Genomic DNA, 21901 nt, shown 5'->3' with positions numbered 1-21901 from the left:
CATTATCACTGTACTACTCCAATCATGTCTCAGGGATAGTATTACAAGTTAAAAAAAAATACACTGAAACATGCCACTAGTACTAGATTAACATTTTGCAAATTTGGATATTTTGTTCTTTAGGATGCAAATACAATGTTTAAAACTTAAAAAGTAAAATAATTGCAACGCCATGAGTTGGAACGTAGAGAAATATAAAGGCACCTACATGTAAATATTTATGAACATAAGACGGCACATACCAAATATATGCTGTAACACTCTACATAATACTGCTATCATACAAGCTTAATTATAGACTAAACAGTGCGTAAGGTGAAGGTGACTGATGAAGAATAAAATTTCAGAAACGAATAGATCAATAGCAAAAAGTGAAAATGAATGGTCATACCTAATCACCTGTCTTTTCAAACACATGATTTGCAGTAGATTTCGTCAGAAATGGGATATATACACCAGCCTTCTCCTAGAAAAGCTGACGAAAATTCAGTCAATAGTCTCGGCTTGTTGCAGCACTCCTGTCTTGCTAGCGTCCTTCATCACTTGTTGTTGGTCCCCAATAACGCGTCAGAACAACACAAACCAATAATTCACTTGTTGTTTATTATATCTCATCTGCAGTAAAGTATTAACTCCCTAAATTACGGAGAAAATGCAACTTCTTGTTGGTCCCCAATAACGCGTGAATTACAGTGGGTTCATGAAGCTGGCTGCAGATGTATCAGAAAATGTATGCAATGCCACGGATGCATGTGCAGCATGTGATGTCTCCCTTGATTTCTGTGCTTGACTTCTGAAGATGTGGCCCAACCATGGTCAACGCCTCAACGGTAGTTCTTGGTCCGGCCCAAATGAGGCACTCGTCAACCGAATGAACCAGCACACATCAAGGCCCATCACTCAATGTAAGTCAACAAACAGTAACCAGTTCTACAGTACATCAAGTTTTTGACAAATGGCAAATCCATGGCTTAAGCATTGTAGCTGTACTTTACACTGACTTTAGGATTCGTAAAGGCAGAAACATCTGCAGCAATCCTGTTACTTAGATCAGGTACAATAGGAAACTATAAAGATAGGAAAGAAGAGAGAAAAGTAGCTAGTTACATACTTATAGAAAGATGCAATACGGACTACAAGACATAATGTACTTGCCCTAGGGATACCTTGAGCAACCTCGGTGTGGTCGACGTCAACCATGTCTCTCTCAGCCATTTTTGCTGCTCAATGCTTCACTTTCCTCTCTCCACAGCTTTGTGTTCTATTGCAGTTGCAGGCGAACTCGGCCGCCGACGAGGTCTGCACGCACCTCTCGCTTGTGCCGGAGAATAGCATTTGATTATGATTTCGTTTTGGGTTTTGGTCTGAGTTTTGGGTTGGCTATTTCCGGTCCGCTTCTGACGCCGACGCTGAGGAGGGGGACGCCATGAAGCAGCGCTTCGCGCGGATGCCGTACATGTTCTACAAGACGGTCACGGCGTCCGACACCAACACGCACGATGGCTTCTCCGTGCCGCGCCACACCGCCGAGGACTGCCTCCCACAACAACACCACTGGTTGGTGCATTCGAGAAAGAAAGCTCCACCTTTTTACGCCAAAAGACTTGATCTTTCCTGGGTTTGTTCACTGATGAATCCGTTGGTTTCGAGCTCGCACGATTACAGTCAGCAGCGGTCGTCGCAGGAGCTTGTTGCGAAGGATTTGCACGGCACTGCCCTTTTATTAGTTTTGTAGCAAAGATTTTGCTTACTGTTTTTTGTTTTTCTTTAGATTAGTTAATCTTTTTTGAAAGATTAAAGGGGTGAAGTAAACCTGTTTTTTATTTTCTTAGAAACGAGTACCCTCTTCCTTCGTGTGAAGAAAACGAGGAAATAAATCAATCAAATTACGAGAAGCCTTTTATAATAATAGTAGATAACATATGTTATTGTAATCAATTGTTGCTCAGTTCATCTGGTTATAGCATTGCGCACTACATATAGTGTTTTTCTCCACACACAATATTTTAAATTATTTTATTTTGTTTGCATCAAATAAAAATAAAAAGAAATAAGAATTAGAGAAATTTAGTTAAAAATGACATAATAAGTTTTAGTGTACGCATCTCAAATTAATTGTACATGGACAATAATTTACTATTTCCGACATGACACAATTGTTTTTAAAATTTATTTTAAATTTTAGACAATTAAATTTAACTTGACCCGGTGCAACACACAGACATTTTTCTAGTATATAAAAATCTTTATACATATAAATTTATACACATAAAGTAAAAAAAATACTTTACACATATAAAATTAAAAAAAAAGCCCTCACCTCTGTCCTCTTCTCTGTTTGGTCCAGGCAGGAGTCGGTCCAGCCTGCCAGCGCAGGTGCAACAGTCCAAAAAGGCCCAGCGGGCTCGCGGCAGCGGCCCGGTTGCGGGCAGGCGGCTAGGCAGGCCGGCAGGCCGAGGCCACGAGGCCGGTTGCGAAGCAGTGTGTGGCCCAGTACGTCGGCCCGCGAGGGCTTGGTTTTGGTAGTGTCCGCGCGTGCGAAATAGACTTTTCGGCCTTTGTCGGGAGGAGCAGTAGTTAGCTAGCGAGGAGGTCCAATTGTGTGAGCCCAACGTCTAGGCCCAACGAAGGATATAGCTGTTGGCAACAAACAGTCAGCTGAGCGCCAAAATTAAGTTGCTCTGTTCAAAGATGTGAAGGCTGTAACATGTGATTCTAGTAACTATCTAAGCCAGTTTTTTTTATATGTTATTCTGTCAAGTGCAACTAAGGGTGTAAATACAATGATCCCTGGAGAAGAAAGACCAGCCAAGATAACTCGTCGAGTTAACATTGGGAAAGCCTAACAACATCTAACCATCGACAACGGTGCTCAAGCTTCACACCAGTAAGTTACAAACTGAATTAGGGTTTCCTTTTCATATGCTGTGTTTCGTGAGAGATTGACATAACAGTAACACCATTGAGTTATTACTCGTTATCAGAGGGCCCAAACCTATATAAAATCATTATATATTTTCTTGCTACAATTTCTTAGCATTCGGTGAACCTTACACCTAACAAATACCATAGTCAGATACTAACCGTCATCAAAATGAATGCACTGCTTTGTGATTTTTTTAAAAAATAGCATATTGCTCATGCGATACAATTAGATTTTATTGAAAAAGTATCATTAGCATGTTATTAATATTATTTTTTGCATTTATCATCTCTCATGTACTACATATATTTGTTATTGACATATGTGTGAGGACGTCCCAAAGCCTAGGTGGTGCAACGCTCCGAGGCATGTTAGCGCGAAATATCTGGATGGATGGGGTCTTAAAATAAACCCAAATAAGTACGGTAACCATCCAACCTCATCGCAGACCCCGACATGTCTTGAAGATGGCACTACAAAGGCTTTAAGCCATTGGATATGAAATAGAAGACACAACCGTTGGAATAGCCACACCAGTCATCTATGTCATACGCTCGTCAACCACTCAATGGTGGCAACCAAAAGCGTACCCTAGAGACTCAATCTCAACAAAGGCGTATTCCCCGATTATCTCAACCATTTCAAACCCATCCTCATGTGGGACTAGTCGCCCAGGAATGCAACATAGTCTCACATAAATCATCTCAAGCATGATATCCAAATACTAAGTGGTTCTAAGCATAAAACATAATTAGTCCTAATAAGGTTCTAAGTAGTACTTGGCAACAAGCCATACATATTGGTTCATGCGGTAAGCGTGCTACCCAAAAGCCCATAGGCAAACCGGCTAAGATAAATCCCTAGTTAGAACCATCCTGGAAATCTGAAAAACACAAGCTGCATCAAACTCATCCAAACAGTCATTACCTGCAGCGGGGTCTGAGCCAAAAACAAGTAAAAGAAAGTAAGAAATCAGTACATTAATCAAATTAATGTACTGGCAAGTCGTTGACAACCCTAGCATGTTACATGTTGGCCATATTCAAGAATAAGTTATGTATAGGTTAATTTGCATAAATGCCAGTTTTAGTTCACAATATTTTCGCAACAGAATTTTATAACAATAGTATAGAGTAAGTAAAACTTATAATGTAAATGAATAATTAACACATATCTACCCCTCAAGGTAGATCATCACCACTTACCATCATGTCATCACCACTCACCGAACTTTACCTAAGTTCACCAACAAAACATTCTAACTATTTTTCAAGTTCATAAGAGTTTATTAAAATCACAAACTATACTCATGACACTTCACCGTGCCGCTCATGACCGTGAGCACGGCTAATCGATTAGTTTTAGACTATGCAGAGTTTGTACAACTTTTAATCCCACATGATATGGATCGCTCTAGTTTATCCGATACCCGTCGGTATCACCACACTCTACACATTGAGTGTGATCTAGAGGTCATAACAAAACCGTTACATTGTTTATTGTCTAGCCTTGCACCAGCACGATGTGTGTTTTACCCACGCTACTAGCAAAGTAGCGCCACTAGGTAGCGGGCCCACGCTTTAACCTAGCGTCGTAAGGAACCCTACCCAGAATCCCTCACGAGGCACGACACCGTTATATTGGACAGACTGCCCGCTCAAATCATCACATACCACATATCATTAATAACTTTCATCATATCACAAACCATAGAAAGTTCCGATAAGTTATCAAGACCCGGTAACCCATACTCTTCGACCTACCAAGATGCAAGGCTAAACTCTAAACAACTTAATATGTTTAGGCCAGTCCATACTTAGCACATGTGGTTTGTACTGTTTTCATTAGTTGGTGGCATAGAGTGAGGTCCTTAATCGACCCGGACGAACGCTCCTTCTATCGGTGTACAACTACCATCATATGTACACCACTCGTCGCTCAAGTCTAAAAACAAGTTATCTCCATTTTTAGTTCACAAAACTCACACATCTCAATTTCTGTCCAGCAACATTAAAATAATCATTTTCACATATAACATTTATCCAAACAAGAAATTTGCAAGGCGGTAACCGAATATAAGCATTTAGCGGCAATATAAGCATAGTATAAACACAAAGAACACAATAATTGTATTCAAAAGAAAACCTATGGTTACAACCAGCAATGATTCAATATTTCAAGGTGGGTCATGCAACAATTAGGTCATATCTACCACTCCCACATTTATATAATTTCTTTTTACCAAAAGTAATACTAACTAGCGTATGCATGTTTGCAATAGAATTATTTAGCTCAATAAAACATAGGATCAATATGTTCAAAGGAGGGGCTGACTTGCCTTCGTCCGCAAACACTTGAACCTGGTCGTCAACAAACTCACCCTCCTCTTCTTCGACGTATTCTTCCTCTATGAAAAATACACGTATACGATAAATACAAAAATACATAAAAACTAAAAATGCATGAAAATGCATGAGACTTATGTAGTGAGTGTGTGCTGGTCTCAGGTAGTCTCTAGTGAAGGAATTTTTATTTTATCACTTGTTTTACAGAGATATGCATTTTAGAATTAAAAAGGTTTCAAAAAGGGTAAGTTCTAGTAAGCAACATTTTTGTACAGAAGTGGACAAAATTTCCGGTTAAAAAGTTATAGAGCATGATTTTAGAAAATTAAAAGAAGTATTTTCACAATTTTTAGAGCTATATTCAATTTGTTATGAATTTAACAAGTTCTAGGCAACATTTAGGGTAAAACAAAAATAAAGAAAAAGTTTGTACAAAAAAGTACCAAGTTTTATATTTTTGTAAAATATTTCACAGTTTTATGGATCTAACAAAAGTAGTTTCACAATTTTTGGAGTTAAAATGAATTTTCTACAAATTTTTGAAGTTCTACTCATTCTCAGCTTTTTTTAAAAAAAAAGAAATCAAATTCAAAATTAAATCCCAGCCGGGCCCACATGTCAGTGAAAGGTTTTTCTCAGTGAGAGGTGTTTTTTGCAGAGAGACCCTCGGAAGATGGGAAAATCAACCTGCACTCCCTTGCTATAGTAAATTTGAGTCTTGGAAGTTTTCAGATAGGTCCTTGGGGTTAGTCAAATTCTTGAAATGAAGTCCCTAGCTAGCTCAAGTGTGTGCAGCCATGCATGTGCTCGGTCTAGGGCTCGCCGACGGCGATCGGTGTCACGAATCGATTCGAGCGCAAAATAGAAAATGTAGAGGGGGTCCTTGCGCATCCGTGAGTGGTGGTGGTGAGGTAAATGGTGGTCTGTAGCCCGTGGAACATGAGTTACAACATCGGTATGTCTCGGTATGCCCATGCATGTGCTTGCAATGACTTGGTTAGTGCATGCAAGCGCTCGGTTAGTGCAAAATAGTTGGTGCAAGAGCTATCTCAAGGTACTAGGGTGCTTACCACGCGAAGAAACGGAGGAAACGAGGTCCACGGGAGCGGCGAAGATGGTGGCCGGCGGCGAGGTCGGTAACGCCCACAACGTGTTCGACAGTTTGCTTCTAGGGCAAAAGAGGCACCGGTGAGCTCGGCGTGATACGTAGATCACGTTCCATAGGACGGAAGAGAGAGGGACTCACCGAGGATGGAGAAAGACGACGCCTAAGTTGCCGGTGGCGGGAAAGATGGCCGAGCTCCGGGCATTCTGGGCATGGTATGCGTTTGCTCGGACTTAGAACGTGATGTGGGGAGTATGCCCTTCCTCCTGGCGCGTTGGCTTGGCAAATAAGCAAGAGTGGAGTGGGGGAATGAGAGAGAGAGGTGGCTGGTGCTATGATGGGGTTTCTTTGAGCACCCATTGGGTATGGAGGGCGGTGGAGGCTGTGAGGAGAGAGTGAGACGCTGCCATGTGGGTCCTAGGGAATGTGGAGCCCACTTGCAAGTGAAAGAAATTTGAAATCTAGCTTGGAGACTAAGTCAAGAAAGGTTGCTTGCCAAGGATCTTTGGAGGGGATTCATGGTGGATTTTGTACAGCAAGAAAGCTGTTATAGTGATCCTCTTGGTCGGGGGTGATGTGGAGAGTAAAAGTGCTGAAGTGGTTTGGTTTAAAAGTCTCCGGTTTAGGCTTAAATGAAGTGACGAACATGGATTGACAGCATGGTTAGCAGCTGTTGACAGTGCAGTTAGCAGCTGATTTGATTTTTGGAGGGAGAGAAGAAAGTGTTAGAGATTGATCCAGGCTGTGCCACTCCTCGTGGTGTTAGAAGAATGTTAGTAGAAGACTTTGGCTGAAACAAAACTTCAAAAAGAGGTTTTGAAATAAGCTTTACGGAGAGAGCAAGTTTGAATCTGCTAAGCAGTTTTTCAGGTTTTTGGAGAGATTAAAATAGATCAAAGAGTTAGCAAACCTTAATGAAAAATTATGAAAATTTGTGGGTTGATTTCTGACATATCAAGGTATTTTCCAGAATTTTTGCAGAATTTTTGAATGCATATAATTAACAAATTAATTGTTTTTTGACTCTAGGGCTATTGTTGCATGTGATGATGAGATGATTAAGATCCACGAACAATTAAAATTACTCCCAACCACATGATGCATTTAAATTAAATTTAGTTCTCGGGTTTACAAGCTTGGGTATGTTACAATATGGGTTTATTCATTTCACAGTTAGCAGAGGTGGTTAATATGTAGATTTATTGTCATATTTTTCTTTTAAAAATTTGGGATGCGGTAGGATTTTATTAAAGAAAATTATCATTATCATGTTATTCCTAAATTGATGCCTATATTTTTTACTGTCATGTGGGCACATTGGTCCAATAGTATTTTGTTTTTTCCACATAAACTAAGTTAATGGAAATCTGGAGGATTTGGTTCTGCTAATTTGTTTGTTAAGGGAACTAAGGAACACCAATAGTGATTGCTTTCATAGCTGAAGATAAAGATACTGGGTAGTTGTCTTTCATTTTGTCATTAAAGGCAACATCATCCAAAACATCATATGCTTTTTATCAAAGAATTCACTGCACCCGCTTTCTGTTCTTAGTACACCAAGGTTTGTTTTTTTAAACCCTATTTGGGGTGTATAATCATAAAAGAAGGAGAAAAAAACTAGAAGGGTTATAGGAGACCCTAACAGGAGACCCTAGAAGGGTTAAAGAAAAGAAAAAAATACACTCCCACACAACCAACACCGGTCTTCCGCACAAACGGAGAGTAACAAGGCGAAGCACAATGCAAGACATCGGTACTAACAATGTCGTAAGGCGGTACCGAGGATCAGAAAACGTCGAACCCATGTCATCGTTGCCAAGCCTGTCGCCTCGTGACCCCGCAGCTTCGACTCCACGACGCAACATCCTCTTTACCAAAGGTGCCTCCAAGACAGCAAAGCCAACACCAATTTCCCACAAGGCGCTTTAGCCCAAGCTATCAAGCACCAACCTTATACCTAGAAGGACCATCACCCCTAGCAATAGACTGAAGAGCGTTATCGTTGCCTGGCTTCGCCGCACCCCTCAATAACGAAGCAGTTCTGACTCCATCGAGCAGAACATTGAAGGGAGTTGGTCGCCCACCAGGAGTAGGAAGAGGCTAGGGACAACTAGGGCCTCGTCTCCAAGGCTTGAGAGACGACGCAAGGGAAATCTGGCAGCCAACGGCACACAGGCAGGATTCTCTAAAACGGTGCCCCCATCGAGGTCACGACGTAAACGCCGCCACCGTTTGCCCGAATAGAGCAAGGTTTTCACCTAGAGAAAGTTGGGGAGCGAAAAAACGTCAAGACGACGCCTCAAAGGAGGGAAATGGCGCCGAAGGCATCGCCGTCATCTGGTTGGCCGAGGCCTACCAAAGCTTTCGCTGACTCAGACCGCCACGCCCCCCACAACCAACCTATGCATCCGTCGGCTGACATCAAAATCCAAGAAGCCTTCCCCGGCCAAGTCTTCACCTTTTCCATCCAAAACCGTTTAGCCGCAGGGCCCGCTGCCAAGTTACTTAAATCTATATCGGAGCTATAGGATCGGTAGACCCGTAAGCGAAGATGATTCGCTCCCACATAAAGAGACGGATATTCGATGTGTTTAGCATAGTGACACTTTTTTGGTGCCGAAACTGCCCCAATCCCTTGGGTCATTTCGCTTTTCGTGCTGGCATGTATTCATGAGTTTTTTGGAGTTGCGGTGCCTGAAAGCCTTTCTCTTTCTTTTTGGTGACGTCGGATGCCCACCTTTGACGCTTAGAAATGGATTCTCCTTCAAAGGGACATGGTTGTATTGGATTTCTAGTCAAGAGCAGATAGGATCACACCTACACGTAAGTTCGTTCGTTGGGTTAGTGGCCACCCGCACTCCGACCACCAACCAAACATAACGCCGGGCACTGCAGAAGCCCCGTCCACAAGGCCTTGGCCGTACCGGCACGCGAACACCGTCACCGACGACGTTGCCTGAACGTGCGCCGCCTCCAGACCCGGTAGATGGCCTCGGTGTGGCGGGGGTCGATGTCAAGGCCTCCGGCGGAGCGGGGCTTGTGGAGGGAGGACGGCACCACCACTACCATGACACCGGCGAGCGCTCGCCCTCGGCCGCTGCCGCCTTCTTCCCCACCGTCGGCGCCACGCACTCGGTCTCCGGCCCGCCGCCGTTTCTAAGTACTGGAACTTCTCATCACGCGCCGGATCTGGGCAGCACAGCACTCCGGGTGCCGCCGTGAGCCGTCGTGCGCCGGCGCCTGCACGACCTCGTCGTCACACGCTTACGGCCATCGGCGCCGCAGCCTCCCGCAGCTCGTCTTCGGCCGTCGTCGCCACGCGCGTCCAGCCGCCGGCCAACGCGGCCTCGCCCTCACGCGTCGGGTGCCGCCGTGAGTCATCGTGCGCCGGCGCCCGCGTGACCTCGCCGTCACGCGCCTACGGCCGTCGGCGCCGTAGCCTCCCGCAGCTCGTCTTCGGCCGTCGTCGCCACGCGTGTCCAGCCGCCGGCCAACGCAGCCTCGCCCTCGCGCGCCTCCGGCCAGCGCGGCTTCACCCCGCGCGCCTCCGTCCACCGTCGCCATTCGCAGATCTGGGCGAAGCCAGATCTGGCCACTCCACTGCGCCTCCATACGCCTTTATTCCAAGGTGGAGAGAGAAAGGAGCCCCGCCGCCGCCGTCATCGCAGTCGCACGGTTTCCGGCAGCCTGCTCGAGCGACGGCGAGGCAGCAGCAGGTTGGGCGAGCTCCTCGGTCGCACGCGTCGCCGCCCGAGCCGCCTCTCAGAGACAACGCGGGCGTTACGTACACCAAGGTTTGTGTTTGTAGAAGAATGCTGGTATCAACACATACCTCAAAACTATCCTTCGAACCATAAAAGCCACGAAATTCTGCTCCAACGAGATCATGCACGCAGTTAAAGAAGATTACAACTCCATTTTGCTCTTCAACTCTATATGATTTCAGATTGCAATTGCCTTCGAGAATCACACTCTCTAGCATGCTCAACTGTAGCTTTGCACTGCTTGTCGTCTGCCTTTACATTGAAACACTCCTGAATTCCAAGAAACGCGTAATAACTCAATTTCATTTTGTCAAAAATAATTTTACAGTAGGGTCCTAGACTCGTAGAGGATGCAAACGGAGAACCTCATTAATTTGCTTCATGGACCAAGTATTTCTTGCACTAATCTTTATATCTCATGGCTCTAAACAGATGAACTTGAAGTGATTGGGAGAAAACTCTGCTGATTAAACTCACAGCATAAGTTGAGAGCAATGGATCAGACAGTTATTAGTAAAGCACAGCTGCACCAACTGGAGATAACAAATGAGGAAAACAAATTAAAGAAAATAGGATTCGCACAAAATGGATCAAAGCAACAGAGTTAGTCATGGATCATTACATGAGAAATGAATTTGCCGATTCAGAAAGGAGATACATTGCCTCAGTGTTCCCAGTCCCAGGTCAGGTTAACCGTCGCAGCGGGCGAGCTCGAGCGCCGTCTCGAGGATGGCCACGACTTCCGAAATGGCCGGCCGCTCCTCCCACTGCAGCTGCACGCAGCGCACCGCCGTCTGCGCCACCAGTTCTGCCGCCTCCAGCTGCCTCGCCGTTGGCTCCGCTGCCGGCCGTTTGTCCAGCACCTTCCGCAGCTTCCCCTCCTCAATTAGTTGCACCGCCATGGAAGTTAAACCGATGCTCTGCTTTACCGACCCCTCGTTCTCTTCCTCCTGTAATTCTTGAATCGAAAATACTGTCTTCCCTGTCAATACCTCCAGTATGACAACACCAAAATTATAGATATCGGTCGTCAAATTCAAAGCGCCTGTCATAACGTACTCCGGGGCCAAGTATCCAGATGTGCCACGGATAACATCCACCTCGTGGTCTGGGCCTTCCCATGGGAGTGCCAACCCGAAGTCCGTCAAGAGAGGTGCCCAGCTCGCATCGAGCAGGATGTTGGATGACTTGACGTCTCTGTGGATGACCGGCCGCTCGGCGTAGGACTGCAGGTACTCGATGGCCCGCGACACGCCCAGCAGTATCTCGATACGCCTCTTCCAGGACGTCGTCACCGGCGACGGCGACGTTGCGCCGTTCAGGTGGTGGTGAAGAGAGCCGTTCTCTATGTACTCATAGACGAGTAGGCACTCCTCCAAAGTTTTCCGGAACGGTGGCAGGAGTCGGCGCTTCTCTTGGTCCAGCACACAGCTGCCAAAGAGGCGGACGATGTGGTTGTGGCTAATGGAGTGGAGGATGGTCACCTCTGCCTTCAACTCTTCTATCCTATAAGGTGTGTCCATGCGCTTGATGGCTACCTCTCGACCGTCAGGAAGATATCCCATGTACACCCGGCCGAAGCCACCTTGACCGATAATTCTGTCAGGAGAAAAGTTGCTGGTCGCTTTTGCTAGCTCCTTAAACGTAAACTTTTTGACTTCACGGGGTTCCTTCCAATCGATCTTTGCATCAAGATGTGCACATAAGAAAAGAAAACAAATAACAAGAAGAGTAAAATTAGAATTCCATGTTCTACGTATCATTTGGAGCCAAGTACAAAGTACAACTGAAAGCTGGAGGGTATACCTGGGAGGCTTGGGCGGGTATTTGGGTCATGGAGACAGATGCAGAGGGCCCCCCGGCCGTGTCATTTGGAACAAGAATGTTGTAGATTCGTTCGAGACGACGAGTGATGTCGATGTGGCTGATAACGGGGAAGAGGAGGAGGTACGAGTCGATCCTGCTCTGAACATCTCTGAACTTGTCAGCCTGACGACCGGCCATCACCAGCCTGTACACCGCGTTCTTCTCCTGACATGCCATCACGAGCTCGTGCGCCTCCCGGAGCGTGTCGTCGAGCCCGGTCAGCCGCCGCCGCAGCACCTCCGGGTCCTGCAGGTGCTGCAGCAGCTCGGCGATGGTGAAGACGCGGCGGGCGAGCTGCTCGCACTCCTTCTTGTTCTGCTGAGCCGTCAACGCCGCCCGAATGATCATGGAGATGAGGCCGCCGACGTCCGCCCCGACCAGCTGCGCCACCGTCGCCGCCTGCCCCAGCCCTCCCCACAGCGCCATGGCAGTCTCTCCAACCCGACAAGAATGAAAGCTTGCGTGCTCGCTAGTTGCTAGCTGCTACCAAACTGACGCTGAATTATGGATGAACAAATTAAGGGATCAACGGGGGGAAGGAAAGGCATAGGCTAATGCGGGGAGAGGAATTTTCCAGGAAATGGGTGGGCTTTGTAGGCTGTAGCTGTCCTGCAAACACTAACGCTCTGTTTAGATAGAAAAAAATTTAGAAAAATTGTCACGTCGGATGTTTGGTCGGAAGAAAAAACGAATTTCACGACTAGTCTAGAAATCATGAAACAAATTTTTTTAGCCTAATTAATCTGACATTAGCATATGTTGGTTACTGTAGTACTTATGATTAATCATGAACTAATTATGCTCAAAAGATTCTTCTCATAATTTTCTTCATATAATTAGTTTTAATGTTTAGATATATTTAATGATTTATTTAGGTGTCTAAAGATTTGATGTTATGATTATGGGAAAAATTTTTGGATTTCTCATAGCAGACGACCTGACGTGTTGACGTTGCATGTCTCTGTCCCACACCGACGCAGTAAGTTTTATATTTTGAATTTTATTGATTTCCAACCGAAATGGCCGGCACTTTGACCAGTTAACCAAAAGAAAATTTTTGAATGTTAAGTCGGATGTTTTACCAGATGTCATCGAAAGTAGTTTTCGGATACGAATGAAAAAAGGAATTTCGTAGCTCGCCTGAAAACACGAGACAAATACTTTGAGCCTAATTAATTTGTTGTTAGCATATGTGAGTTACTGTGGCACTTATGACTAATCATGGACTAATTAGACCTAAAAGATTACTGTAACACTAGAAAGCTAAATTCAATAGAATATCACATAAATGCCACAGTAACCAACATGTGCTAATGACGAATTAATTAGGCTTAAAAAATTTGTCTCGTGGTTTTCCGACGAAATCTAGAATTTGTTTTGTAATTAGACTATATTTAATGACCATACGCGTCGATGTGACCTCACTTTAAAAAATATTGGAAACTAATCGCGGCCAGAGAATGTGAGAAGGCTAGAAGCAGCATAGAAATTAGAGCAATTTTACCGGGCTTAAGAAGATAGAAGCTACCAAAATTTTAATGTAAAATTTAATATTTTCTAGGTACCCAGTAAAATTGCTCCGAAAATTAAGGAAGGATAAAAAACAAAAATATGAGAAGGCAGGGGAAATTTAATTAGCATGCCGCTCATCTCGCTTCCGCACGCCGCCTTGCCTTGGGTTGCAGCGCAACATATTCCGCTAATCATACCGTTTATTAAAATCATTATCAAAGAGCATTTTTTTATTCTTAAAGAGGTATCATAAAATACAAATTTTATATAGAAAACAACCACCTTCTTAAAAATAACATGTTTTTTCATTACGTTTGAACCATATATTAATTATTTCATTATTAATTACAATAGGAAGGATGAGACTGAAACTCTTGTCGCGAAGAACGAGCTCGAGCGCAGTCTTGAGTATGGCCACGACTTCCGACATCGCCGGTTGCCTCTTCCCCTGCGGCCGCACGCAGCGCGCTGCCGTCCGCGCCACCAGGTCCAACGCCTCCAGCTGCCTCGCCGTCGGCTCCCTCGCCGGGCGCCTGTCCAGCACCTTCCCCCACCTCACCGGCCTCGATGACCGGCAGCGACATGGCTACTACTCCAATATTACTGCCATCGTAGTCGTCGTTGTCTTCCTCCTCCTGCCGATAAAAAATTGGCTTCCTCCCCGTCAGTGTCTCCAGCGTCACAACGCCGAAGCTATACACGTCACTGCTCTTCGTCATGGTGCCTTGGCTGCTTCTTATTATCCCCAGGTCGCTTTAGCTTGGCGTCCCGGCAATCGCCACAAACACCTTCGCCTCGTCCCAGTTGACCGCCAGATGCGACACCCAGCTCGAGTCCAAAAGGATATTGGACGGCTTGATGTCTCGGTGGACAACCGCGGCGCCGCAGTCGTCGTCGTCGCCGTGCAGGTACTCGATGGCCCGCGACACGCCCAGCAGTATCTCGATGCGCATCCTCCATGACGCCATCACCGGCGACGGCGACGACGACGATGACGGCGGGCCATGTAGGTGGTCGTCGAGCGAACCGTTCTCCATGTACTCGTAGACGAGGACCTGCTCCGGGTCCATGTTGATCTTCCTCCTCCGCAAGAGTAGCGGCCGCCTCTTTTTGTGCCTCGCCACGCAGCTGCCAAGGAGGCCGACGATGTGCCTGTGGCGGAGACGACGGGAAATAGCAGCGAGCTCCGCCGCGAGACACTCCTCCTCTCAGCCATGAGATGTCCTCGCCTTTCCCAACGATTTGATGGCCACTTTGCCCCCGTCCGCGACCACCCCCTTGTACATACTGCCCAAGCTGCCTCCGCCAATCTCTTCGGCGAAGTTGTTGCTCGCTGCCACCGGTGGTCTCTTTCGGTTGGTTGGAGGTGGATTGGATAGGATTGGACCATAACCCCTGTGATTTCTCTACCGCAGAATAAATCTTAGCCCACAAAAAAATCATTGTTCGTTAAGTCGAATCGGGGTTCTAGCCTGGTTCGTTTCGAGATTTTTCTATTGTCTTCGCCGAGGAATTATTCCTCTTCATCTGTGGTGTGAAAAAGATTCCATCATCTTATGTGGTAACGTGTAAAATCCTAACCTGCTATTTTCTGCAAATCCTTACTATAACGAATGGATGTTTTTATGAAAGAAATTATGGAAAAGTTAGGGATCCAAATCCCATAAAGATTAGGTGATCTGGGAGGGGTTCATCCAATCATCTCGGAATAGATTTCTCTTATAGATTAAATCTCAACTAACTGAACAAGGCCTCAGGGTGAATCTCTCCACTCCGTAAGTCCGTATCCATGGAATTCAACCTCTCGAGACACCTGTGGAAACACAAATGTCGCAATCGATTTAGAAGGATATATTGATATATGGAAGATGAGATGAACAGTTTTGTACGTACCAAGACGTCAGGCTGGGAGCCTGCAGATAGAGATGGTGTGTCGTTTGGAACAAGAACGTTGTAGATTCTATCGAGGCGACGGGTGACGATGATGTGGCTGATGAAGGGGTAGACGAGGAGGTAGGAGTCGATCCTGCTTTGCACGTCCCTGAACCTCTCAGCGAGCTGCCCGGCCATCAGACAAAGTTCAATAGCATGGCCCATCTACTGGCTTTAATTCTATAGTCAATCTAATAATTAATTCATACAATAGTTATCTATAAAATATATAATATTATATCGTACTTATCATACACACACCGTGTCTTAGGATTCGTGCTGCAGCTGGTTATAAATCTGTAGCACACCGCTATTCATACAATAGTAGACTATAAGTCAACTATAAACATATTTTAAAGATATAAGAGATGAGAGAGAAGATGAGTGAGCTGCTAATTTGTAATTAGCTGTAGCACGAACTCCAAGATACAGTGTGTATGACATGTGAGACCATGTATTAATACTTTATAGATAACTATTGTATAAATTGACTATTAGATTGGCTATAGATGATCTAGAGCTAGTAGTTGACCATACTATTGAACTTGCTCTAAGCTCCCACCTCGTGGAGGATCCCTTTCATTCTTTTTTTCTTGAACGAACCGGCAAGCTGCCAGTTTCATTTAATAGAGATGTACTGTACATGTACAAGGAAAAAAAAACAGGTTTAAGGCCTTTGGGCTTTTGCTCTTCCATTCAGTTCCTGCCTTTTGCTCTTCCACTGTCGCGTTGACTACGGTAAGAGTGACTCTACTCTGTTTGCGGATTGTGAGCTGTTTACGGATTGTGAGCTGTTAAGATTTGCTTCAGTCCAATAAAAAGTAATAAGAAGTATCTTAAAATACTGGTACCTCACGGTACCAAATCATTTCTGATTATTGAATCTAACCGTGCACATCCTACTTAGCTAGATTCAACGGTGAAAAATGATTTGGTATCAAGGTAACCATGAGGTACTTTTTGTTGGACTATAAAATTGCTCGCCAATTTAGAGTTTTACTCCCATTATTTCTTTTATACCTTGAGATACCGGTGTCTCGAGGTATCAAATTATTTCTCACCGTTGGATCTAGTTAAGTATGATGTGCACTGTTAGATCCAATGATCAGAAACGATTTGATACCGCGAGATACCGGTACCTCGAGGTATAAAAGGAAGGATGGAAGTAAAACTCGCCAATTTAAGTTCACAAACATATACTTCCATTTCAAATCCTCCATTTGAAAATAACCCTTCATTTCCAAAATATAACATAGTGCGATAAAATCAGTTTACATTCGTTGTGTATATATTTGTCATTCGACCCCTCCCGTATCGAGCCGCAATCTATTTATTCCACTCTACTAATGTAGATTAAAAAAAAGTCACCATATTTACTTTAATCGGTCTTTAAATTACTATATTACTACTAAAAATAAAGACAGATTTGGTGGATCAAGATTAAAATTACCACATTATATAATGAAATAAAGATAGGTAGATTGGGTGGATCAAGATTACGACGATGTAGAAAGATTAGTATATATAGTTGTATACAAAATAAAATTACATTTATGAAAATACAAGTCAAAATTTGCATTTTATATACATATGGGAACAGAGTAAGAATTATATATAAAATATAATCTATGAAAACAAAAATTAAATAAAATACATATCAAACCTAAATAAGTTCCACATAAAACAGGACGTGTAAATCTGCTAGTTACTGAACATAGCAGCAAAGCTATGTTTTCCATTAAAAGGTAACAACAGTTTTATGCATCCCCAGAGCGTGCTACTCATCGCAAGAGCTCCTCCACTGGGACAGGTTCGTCCTCGTTGACGTCGTGGTCGTCCGGTGGAACGGACTCCATGTCATCCGCTCGGACGTGCTCCAGCTCGTCGCAGCATACGAGCTCCAGCGCCCCCTGGAGGTCGGCCATGACGTCCGACATGGCCGGCCGATCCTTCCCTTCACGCTGCAGGCAGCGCGCTACTGTGCGTGCCACCAGTTCCGCCGCCTCCAACTGCCTCGGCGTTGGCTTCGCCGCCGGCCGCTTGTCCAGCACCTTCCGCAGCTCCCCAGCCTCGATGAGCCGCAGCGCGGAGGTGAGAAAAATCGTGGAGTCACAATCTTCATTGTCCTCCTCCTCCCAGTGAGAAAATGGTTTCCTGCCCGTCAAGACTTCCAGCATCACAACGCCAAAATTGTAAATGTCACTTGTCGGCTTCAGAGTGCCTGTGCACACAAACTCCGGATCAATGTATCCCATCGTGCCACAGACAGAAATGTGGCCACACTCCGCCTCGTCGCTGCTAACCGCCAAGCCAAAGCCTGACAGCCGCGGCGACCAGCCGGAGTTGAGCAGGACGTTGGACGATTTGATGTCACGGTGGATAACCGCCGGCACGGCATAGGAGTGCAGGTAGTCGATGGCGCGTGACAGGCCCAGCAGTATCTGGATGCGCGTCTTCCAGGATGCCGTCACCGGTGAGGAGAAGGACGATGGCGATGGACCATGCAGGTGGTCGAAAAGTGAACCGTTCTTCATATGCTCGAAGACGAGCAGCTCCTCCTCGTTCTTTTTCCCGAACGATAGACGGCGTTCCTCCACAACGCAGCATCCAATGAGGCGGACGATGTGCTTGTGGTGGAGAAGGGAGTGGATTTGTAACCTCTGCACGGAATTCCTCCACCCACCTATCATAAGAGGAGCTCGCCATTTGACGCTTGATGGCCACCTCCCGCCCGTCAGGAAGCACTCCCTTGTACACACGAGAAAATCCGTCATCCCTGATCTTCCTTTCAAGGGCGAAGTTCATGGTTGCCGTCGCGAGCTCTGCAAAAGTGAACAGCTCGATTGCACGGGGCAACTTATGTGATGTCGCTGCACCTTTAGCCTACAAGACAAAGATTCAAACCATCAATGCATGGTTATTAGCAGACGATAAGTTTTACGACTCATAAAAAAGTATCTGGAGATACCTTTTTTTGGCCAGGATAGACAAAGATTGACCACCCAAATTTCATTAATATTATAATAAACAAGTACTAGTGAGCAAGAAAGCTGTTTAAGTGGTTTGAAATATTAATTTTTTATGAGCAACTTTACCGTACTTAAAAAAAAAAACTGGACATACCACATTCACTAGTATAAAATCCCAAGGTCTTAAAATTTTGAGTGTAATTTTTTATACCTAGAAGTACCTTGTCAAAAATAGTAAAATTGCCTAACTTTTAATATAAGGTTTTGGTATTTTCAGGTACTATGTACCTAGAGTTACCAATGTTTACACTAAGGCCATGTTCGCCAGGGCGACAAGTTAACTTACCCCCTCGTTTTCCGTGCGCACGCTTTCCGAACTGCTAAACGGTATATTTTTTGCAAAAATTGTCTATAGGAAAGTTGTTTTTTAAAAAAATCATATTAATCTATTTTATATTTTTTTAATAATTAATATTACTATGTTTTCCGCGTCAGATAAGTTAACTTATCCATGCCCTTACCGAACACGGCCTAAGATACCTATGTACCTCATGGTACGTTTTTAAGGACGTTAAAATTACCCCGAATAAAAATTAGAGCAATTCAGTTTCAGGGGCATCCTAAATTCCTAATTTGGACGAATGAGCAGGGCTAATCCAAATTGTACCTTTTTCGAGGATACGACATCATGCCACCAAGACCTTGATTTCCTTGATGATGTTTGCATTGCATCCTGGTGAGCTGAGAAAGAAAGTCGATTCAACATTGTTTTATAGATGACTTATTGATTTGCAAGAATATTTGCTTTGACAAGACAAAGGCAAAATCGAAATTACAAAGTTTCCTTAGAAAAATATCAGAGTTACAAAGTATGGTCCCAACCCCCAACCCTTTAAAGGTAAATGAAGCTGAAAGAATACCTGCTCGATGTCGTTCCTCATCATTAATAGACTGGGTTAACATTGGGGGTTTCTCAAACTCGCTAGAGACCTCTTCAGCCCTGAAATAGCATTGGACAATAGATTGATTGCTTTTCAGAATAAATGATATGTTTCTCAGACTCATAAGATTATAAGATTACAGAATATCAAAAGAAAATTATAAAAAAAATGATCATCGGTAGAACGAGTTGAAATTATTCTGAGCAACACATACAAATAACTTCAAAGAAATTACAGTGCATATATATACATATATATAGCAATATATTGACAAAAAAACTATTGCCGTATAAAATTGTCATATGCAACTTACAAAATATAGCCCTCAAAGTTAACTTAGGCCGAGTTCTTTACCCTCTCTTCCCCACCAATATTTTATTTTCCGTGTGTACACTTCTCAAATTGCTAAACAATGGTTTTTGCAAAAAAAATTCCATATAAAAGTTGTCCTAAAATTTACATGACAGGACATGAGCAGTAAACATCAAACACCAACAGAATAGCCAGATCAATTTATTGAACTAGAGCACAGTCTGAAAAAACACTGTACCCCAGCAAAAAACTCTCAAAATGTGTCGACACAAAGGTAACAAAACAGAAATCATATTGCTACTATATCTGACCTAAGTTCAGGTTCTGGGTGGTTGGTAGATGATGATGCCAAGACCTCTTGCGCATCCTGAAACAATGTAAAAAAATCTTACACAACATAAGAAGTGGAGTACTAGAACAAGGAGCTCAAAAGACCAAAGTCCAGAACTCATGATATAGTCAAGTTTACCGGTACATTGGAACAGATGCCTGCGATTGGGACCGGTGAACATGAGGAAATATTCAAATATACCTGAGATGAGCATGTTGACAAGGCAGCACTGTTGGCGATTTTTTCAAGACGACAGGTGAGGTCGGCATGGCTGATCATGGGGTAGAAACGGAGGTGCTTGCCTATCTTCTTCTTGACGCGACGGAATTGGTCTGCTTGCTTCCAACCCATGAAGAAGCGGTACATGGCTGAGCAGTCCCGGCATGAGGCGACGAGGGCATACGCCTCCTTGAGCGTTCTCCAGCCCATTGAGCGCATTCACAATCTCTTCCCGGCGCATCATCTCCGGGTCCTGCAGCATCCTCAGCAGGTCGCGGATCAGCTGAACTTCCTGCACCAGCTCCTGGCAGGTCTCCTTGTTCCGGCGAACCGCCTGCGCCGCCTGCAGGATCGTTGAGATGAGCCCCAGCGCGTCCACTCCCGTCAGCTGCGCAATCGTAGCCACTCTCTCCATGCCGTCCCACTGTAGATGCGCCATGGATTCACTGCCTTTTCACCTCTGATCAACTCAACCAGCTGCTTGCTCTCGCTCAAGTGCTAATCGCTAGCTTTTGCCTGCCAGGGAAATGAATTGACATGAGCATGAGATCAAACTATAGTCAGAAATATGAAAAAGAAAGATATTATTTTGAGGAGTAGGATGATTCAAGAACACACAGTAAAAAAGAAAGCACAGTATACCTGAAATCAGTTTGTGCGTTCAGTGGACGGCAAGCAGTGTGCTCGGATAGACCAATGAAGACGACGACGCGAAGAAGACAGCGTCAAGCCCATTCCATGGGATTTATGGAGCAGAGCAAGGGAAAGGAAAAAACAGAGGTGACGTAAGGGCCTGAGACACCTTGGAAGGTGGGTTTTTTTTTTTTTTTAAGCAGGAAGGTGGGTTGGTGGGGTTGACTTCGGACATGCGCGTCAAGCAGTCAAGCTCGCGAAGTAGTGTAGTCTGAGAATGTGAGAAGACAAGAAGAGGCGGGGGGACGAAGAGCCGGGAAATTGCCGCCGTGACCTTTGTGCGTCGATTCCCGCGGAGTAGAATACGCGTCTTCTTTGTCAGCTTGCGGCGAGGCATTTCATCGAACATCTGAAGCGCAAAGCTCCGCTCCCCCTGCCCTGACGTGGAGAAGCCGTAGAGAACGACGGAGTTGCCGCGGCAATTCCAGCGAGCACACTATGTCGCATTCAAGAGCAAAAGTCTGGAAGGAAGGTGGTGTTGATGGGGGCAGCCGGCCGAGCTCGCCGGCGCATAAGTCGCCAACGCAACGACGGCGACCAAACCCGCCATGAGTGAATCAAAAAGCCCCGTTTCATGGAGCTCTTTTTAGATTGTGAGTTGTGACAAGCGTTGGCGAGAGTGAGAGGGCGGCCCACATTATAAAGTTTGTTTTCATAGGAAGCCAGGGAAAAAGGACGTAAGTTCTAGTCGTGGGCTGGTGGCCAATGATCAGGTCGTTGTGGGCTCACGGCCTGCCAAGACGCCAACCCACAACTGATAGCAGTAAAGTATAGGCCGGACAACCATCCTTGAATTTCCTTGGCTCGTGGGGATTCTTTTTCTTCCTGAAAACACGGACTCAATCCGTTTTATATTATTTATGTTTTGTCTAAGTGTAACTTTATTATTTATATATAAATATATATATGTCTAGATTTACTAATATCTATATAAACTAGCGTGGTGGCCCACATAGATTGTGCGTCTAGCATTATTATATAGGGTCTCT

General features: G+C 44.7%; 2 protein-coding genes and 2 pseudogenes across 3 annotated transcripts; 1 reads left to right on the top strand and 3 right to left on the bottom strand.

Annotated features, from left to right (window-relative positions):
* Positions 1–1426: 1426 nt before the first annotated feature.
* Positions 1427–10649, top strand: LOC121055693. The gene is made up of 3 exons (XM_040528583.1): positions 1427–1709; positions 9455–10167; positions 10570–10649. Exons 1-3 carry the CDS (start codon positions 1427–1429, stop codon positions 10582–10584), a joined length of 1011 nt encoding a protein of 336 aa, XP_040384517.1. The 3' UTR covers positions 10585–10649.
* LOC102716454 (probable serine/threonine-protein kinase PBL28) lies at positions 9137–12538 on the bottom strand. Of its 2 annotated transcripts, XM_015842498.2 has the most exons (4): positions 11944–12538; positions 10760–11819; positions 10503–10670; positions 9137–10407 (listed from the first exon to the last, which is right to left on the bottom strand). In XM_015842498.2, exons 1-2 carry the CDS (start codon positions 12427–12429, stop codon positions 10827–10829), a joined length of 1479 nt encoding a protein of 492 aa, XP_015697984.1. In that variant the 5' UTR covers positions 12430–12538; the 3' UTR covers positions 9137–10407; positions 10503–10670; positions 10760–10826. The 2 variants fall into 2 exon arrangements, with proteins under 2 accessions (XP_015697984.1, XP_040384687.1); XM_040528753.1 differs by having other exon boundaries at positions 10503–11819.
* Positions 12539–13649: 1111 nt separating this feature from the next.
* Positions 13650–15612, bottom strand: LOC102714968 (annotated as a pseudogene).
* Positions 15613–17108: 1496 nt separating this feature from the next.
* LOC102714692 lies at positions 17109–20926 on the bottom strand (annotated as a pseudogene).
* Between the last annotated feature and the right edge of the window lie 975 nt (positions 20927–21901).

Source organism: Oryza brachyantha, chromosome 11, assembly GCF_000231095.2.
Source record: "Oryza brachyantha chromosome 11, ObraRS2, whole genome shotgun sequence".
NCBI lineage: Eukaryota > Viridiplantae > Streptophyta > Magnoliopsida > Poales > Poaceae > Oryza > Oryza brachyantha.
This window is presented reverse-complemented; position numbering and strand designations above follow the sequence as displayed.

Bases quoted from the DNA above. Each gene is read 5' to 3' on its own strand.
- LOC121055693 (XM_040528583.1), top strand. From the start codon at position 1,427: ATGAAGCAGCGCTTCGCGCGGATGCCGTACATGTTCTACAAGACGGTC. The intron at 1,710-9,454 runs GCACTGCCCTTT...GACACCGGCGAG, and splicing joins TGTTGCGAAGGATTTGCACG to CGCTCGCCCTCGGCCGCTGC.
- LOC102716454 (XM_040528753.1), bottom strand. From the start codon at position 12,429: ATGGCGCTGTGGGGAGGGCTGGGGCAGGCGGCGACGGTGGCGCAGCTG. The intron at 11,820-11,943 runs GTATACCCTCCA...CTTGATGCAAAG, and splicing joins TACCCGCCCAAGCCTCCCAG to ATCGATTGGAAGGAACCCCG.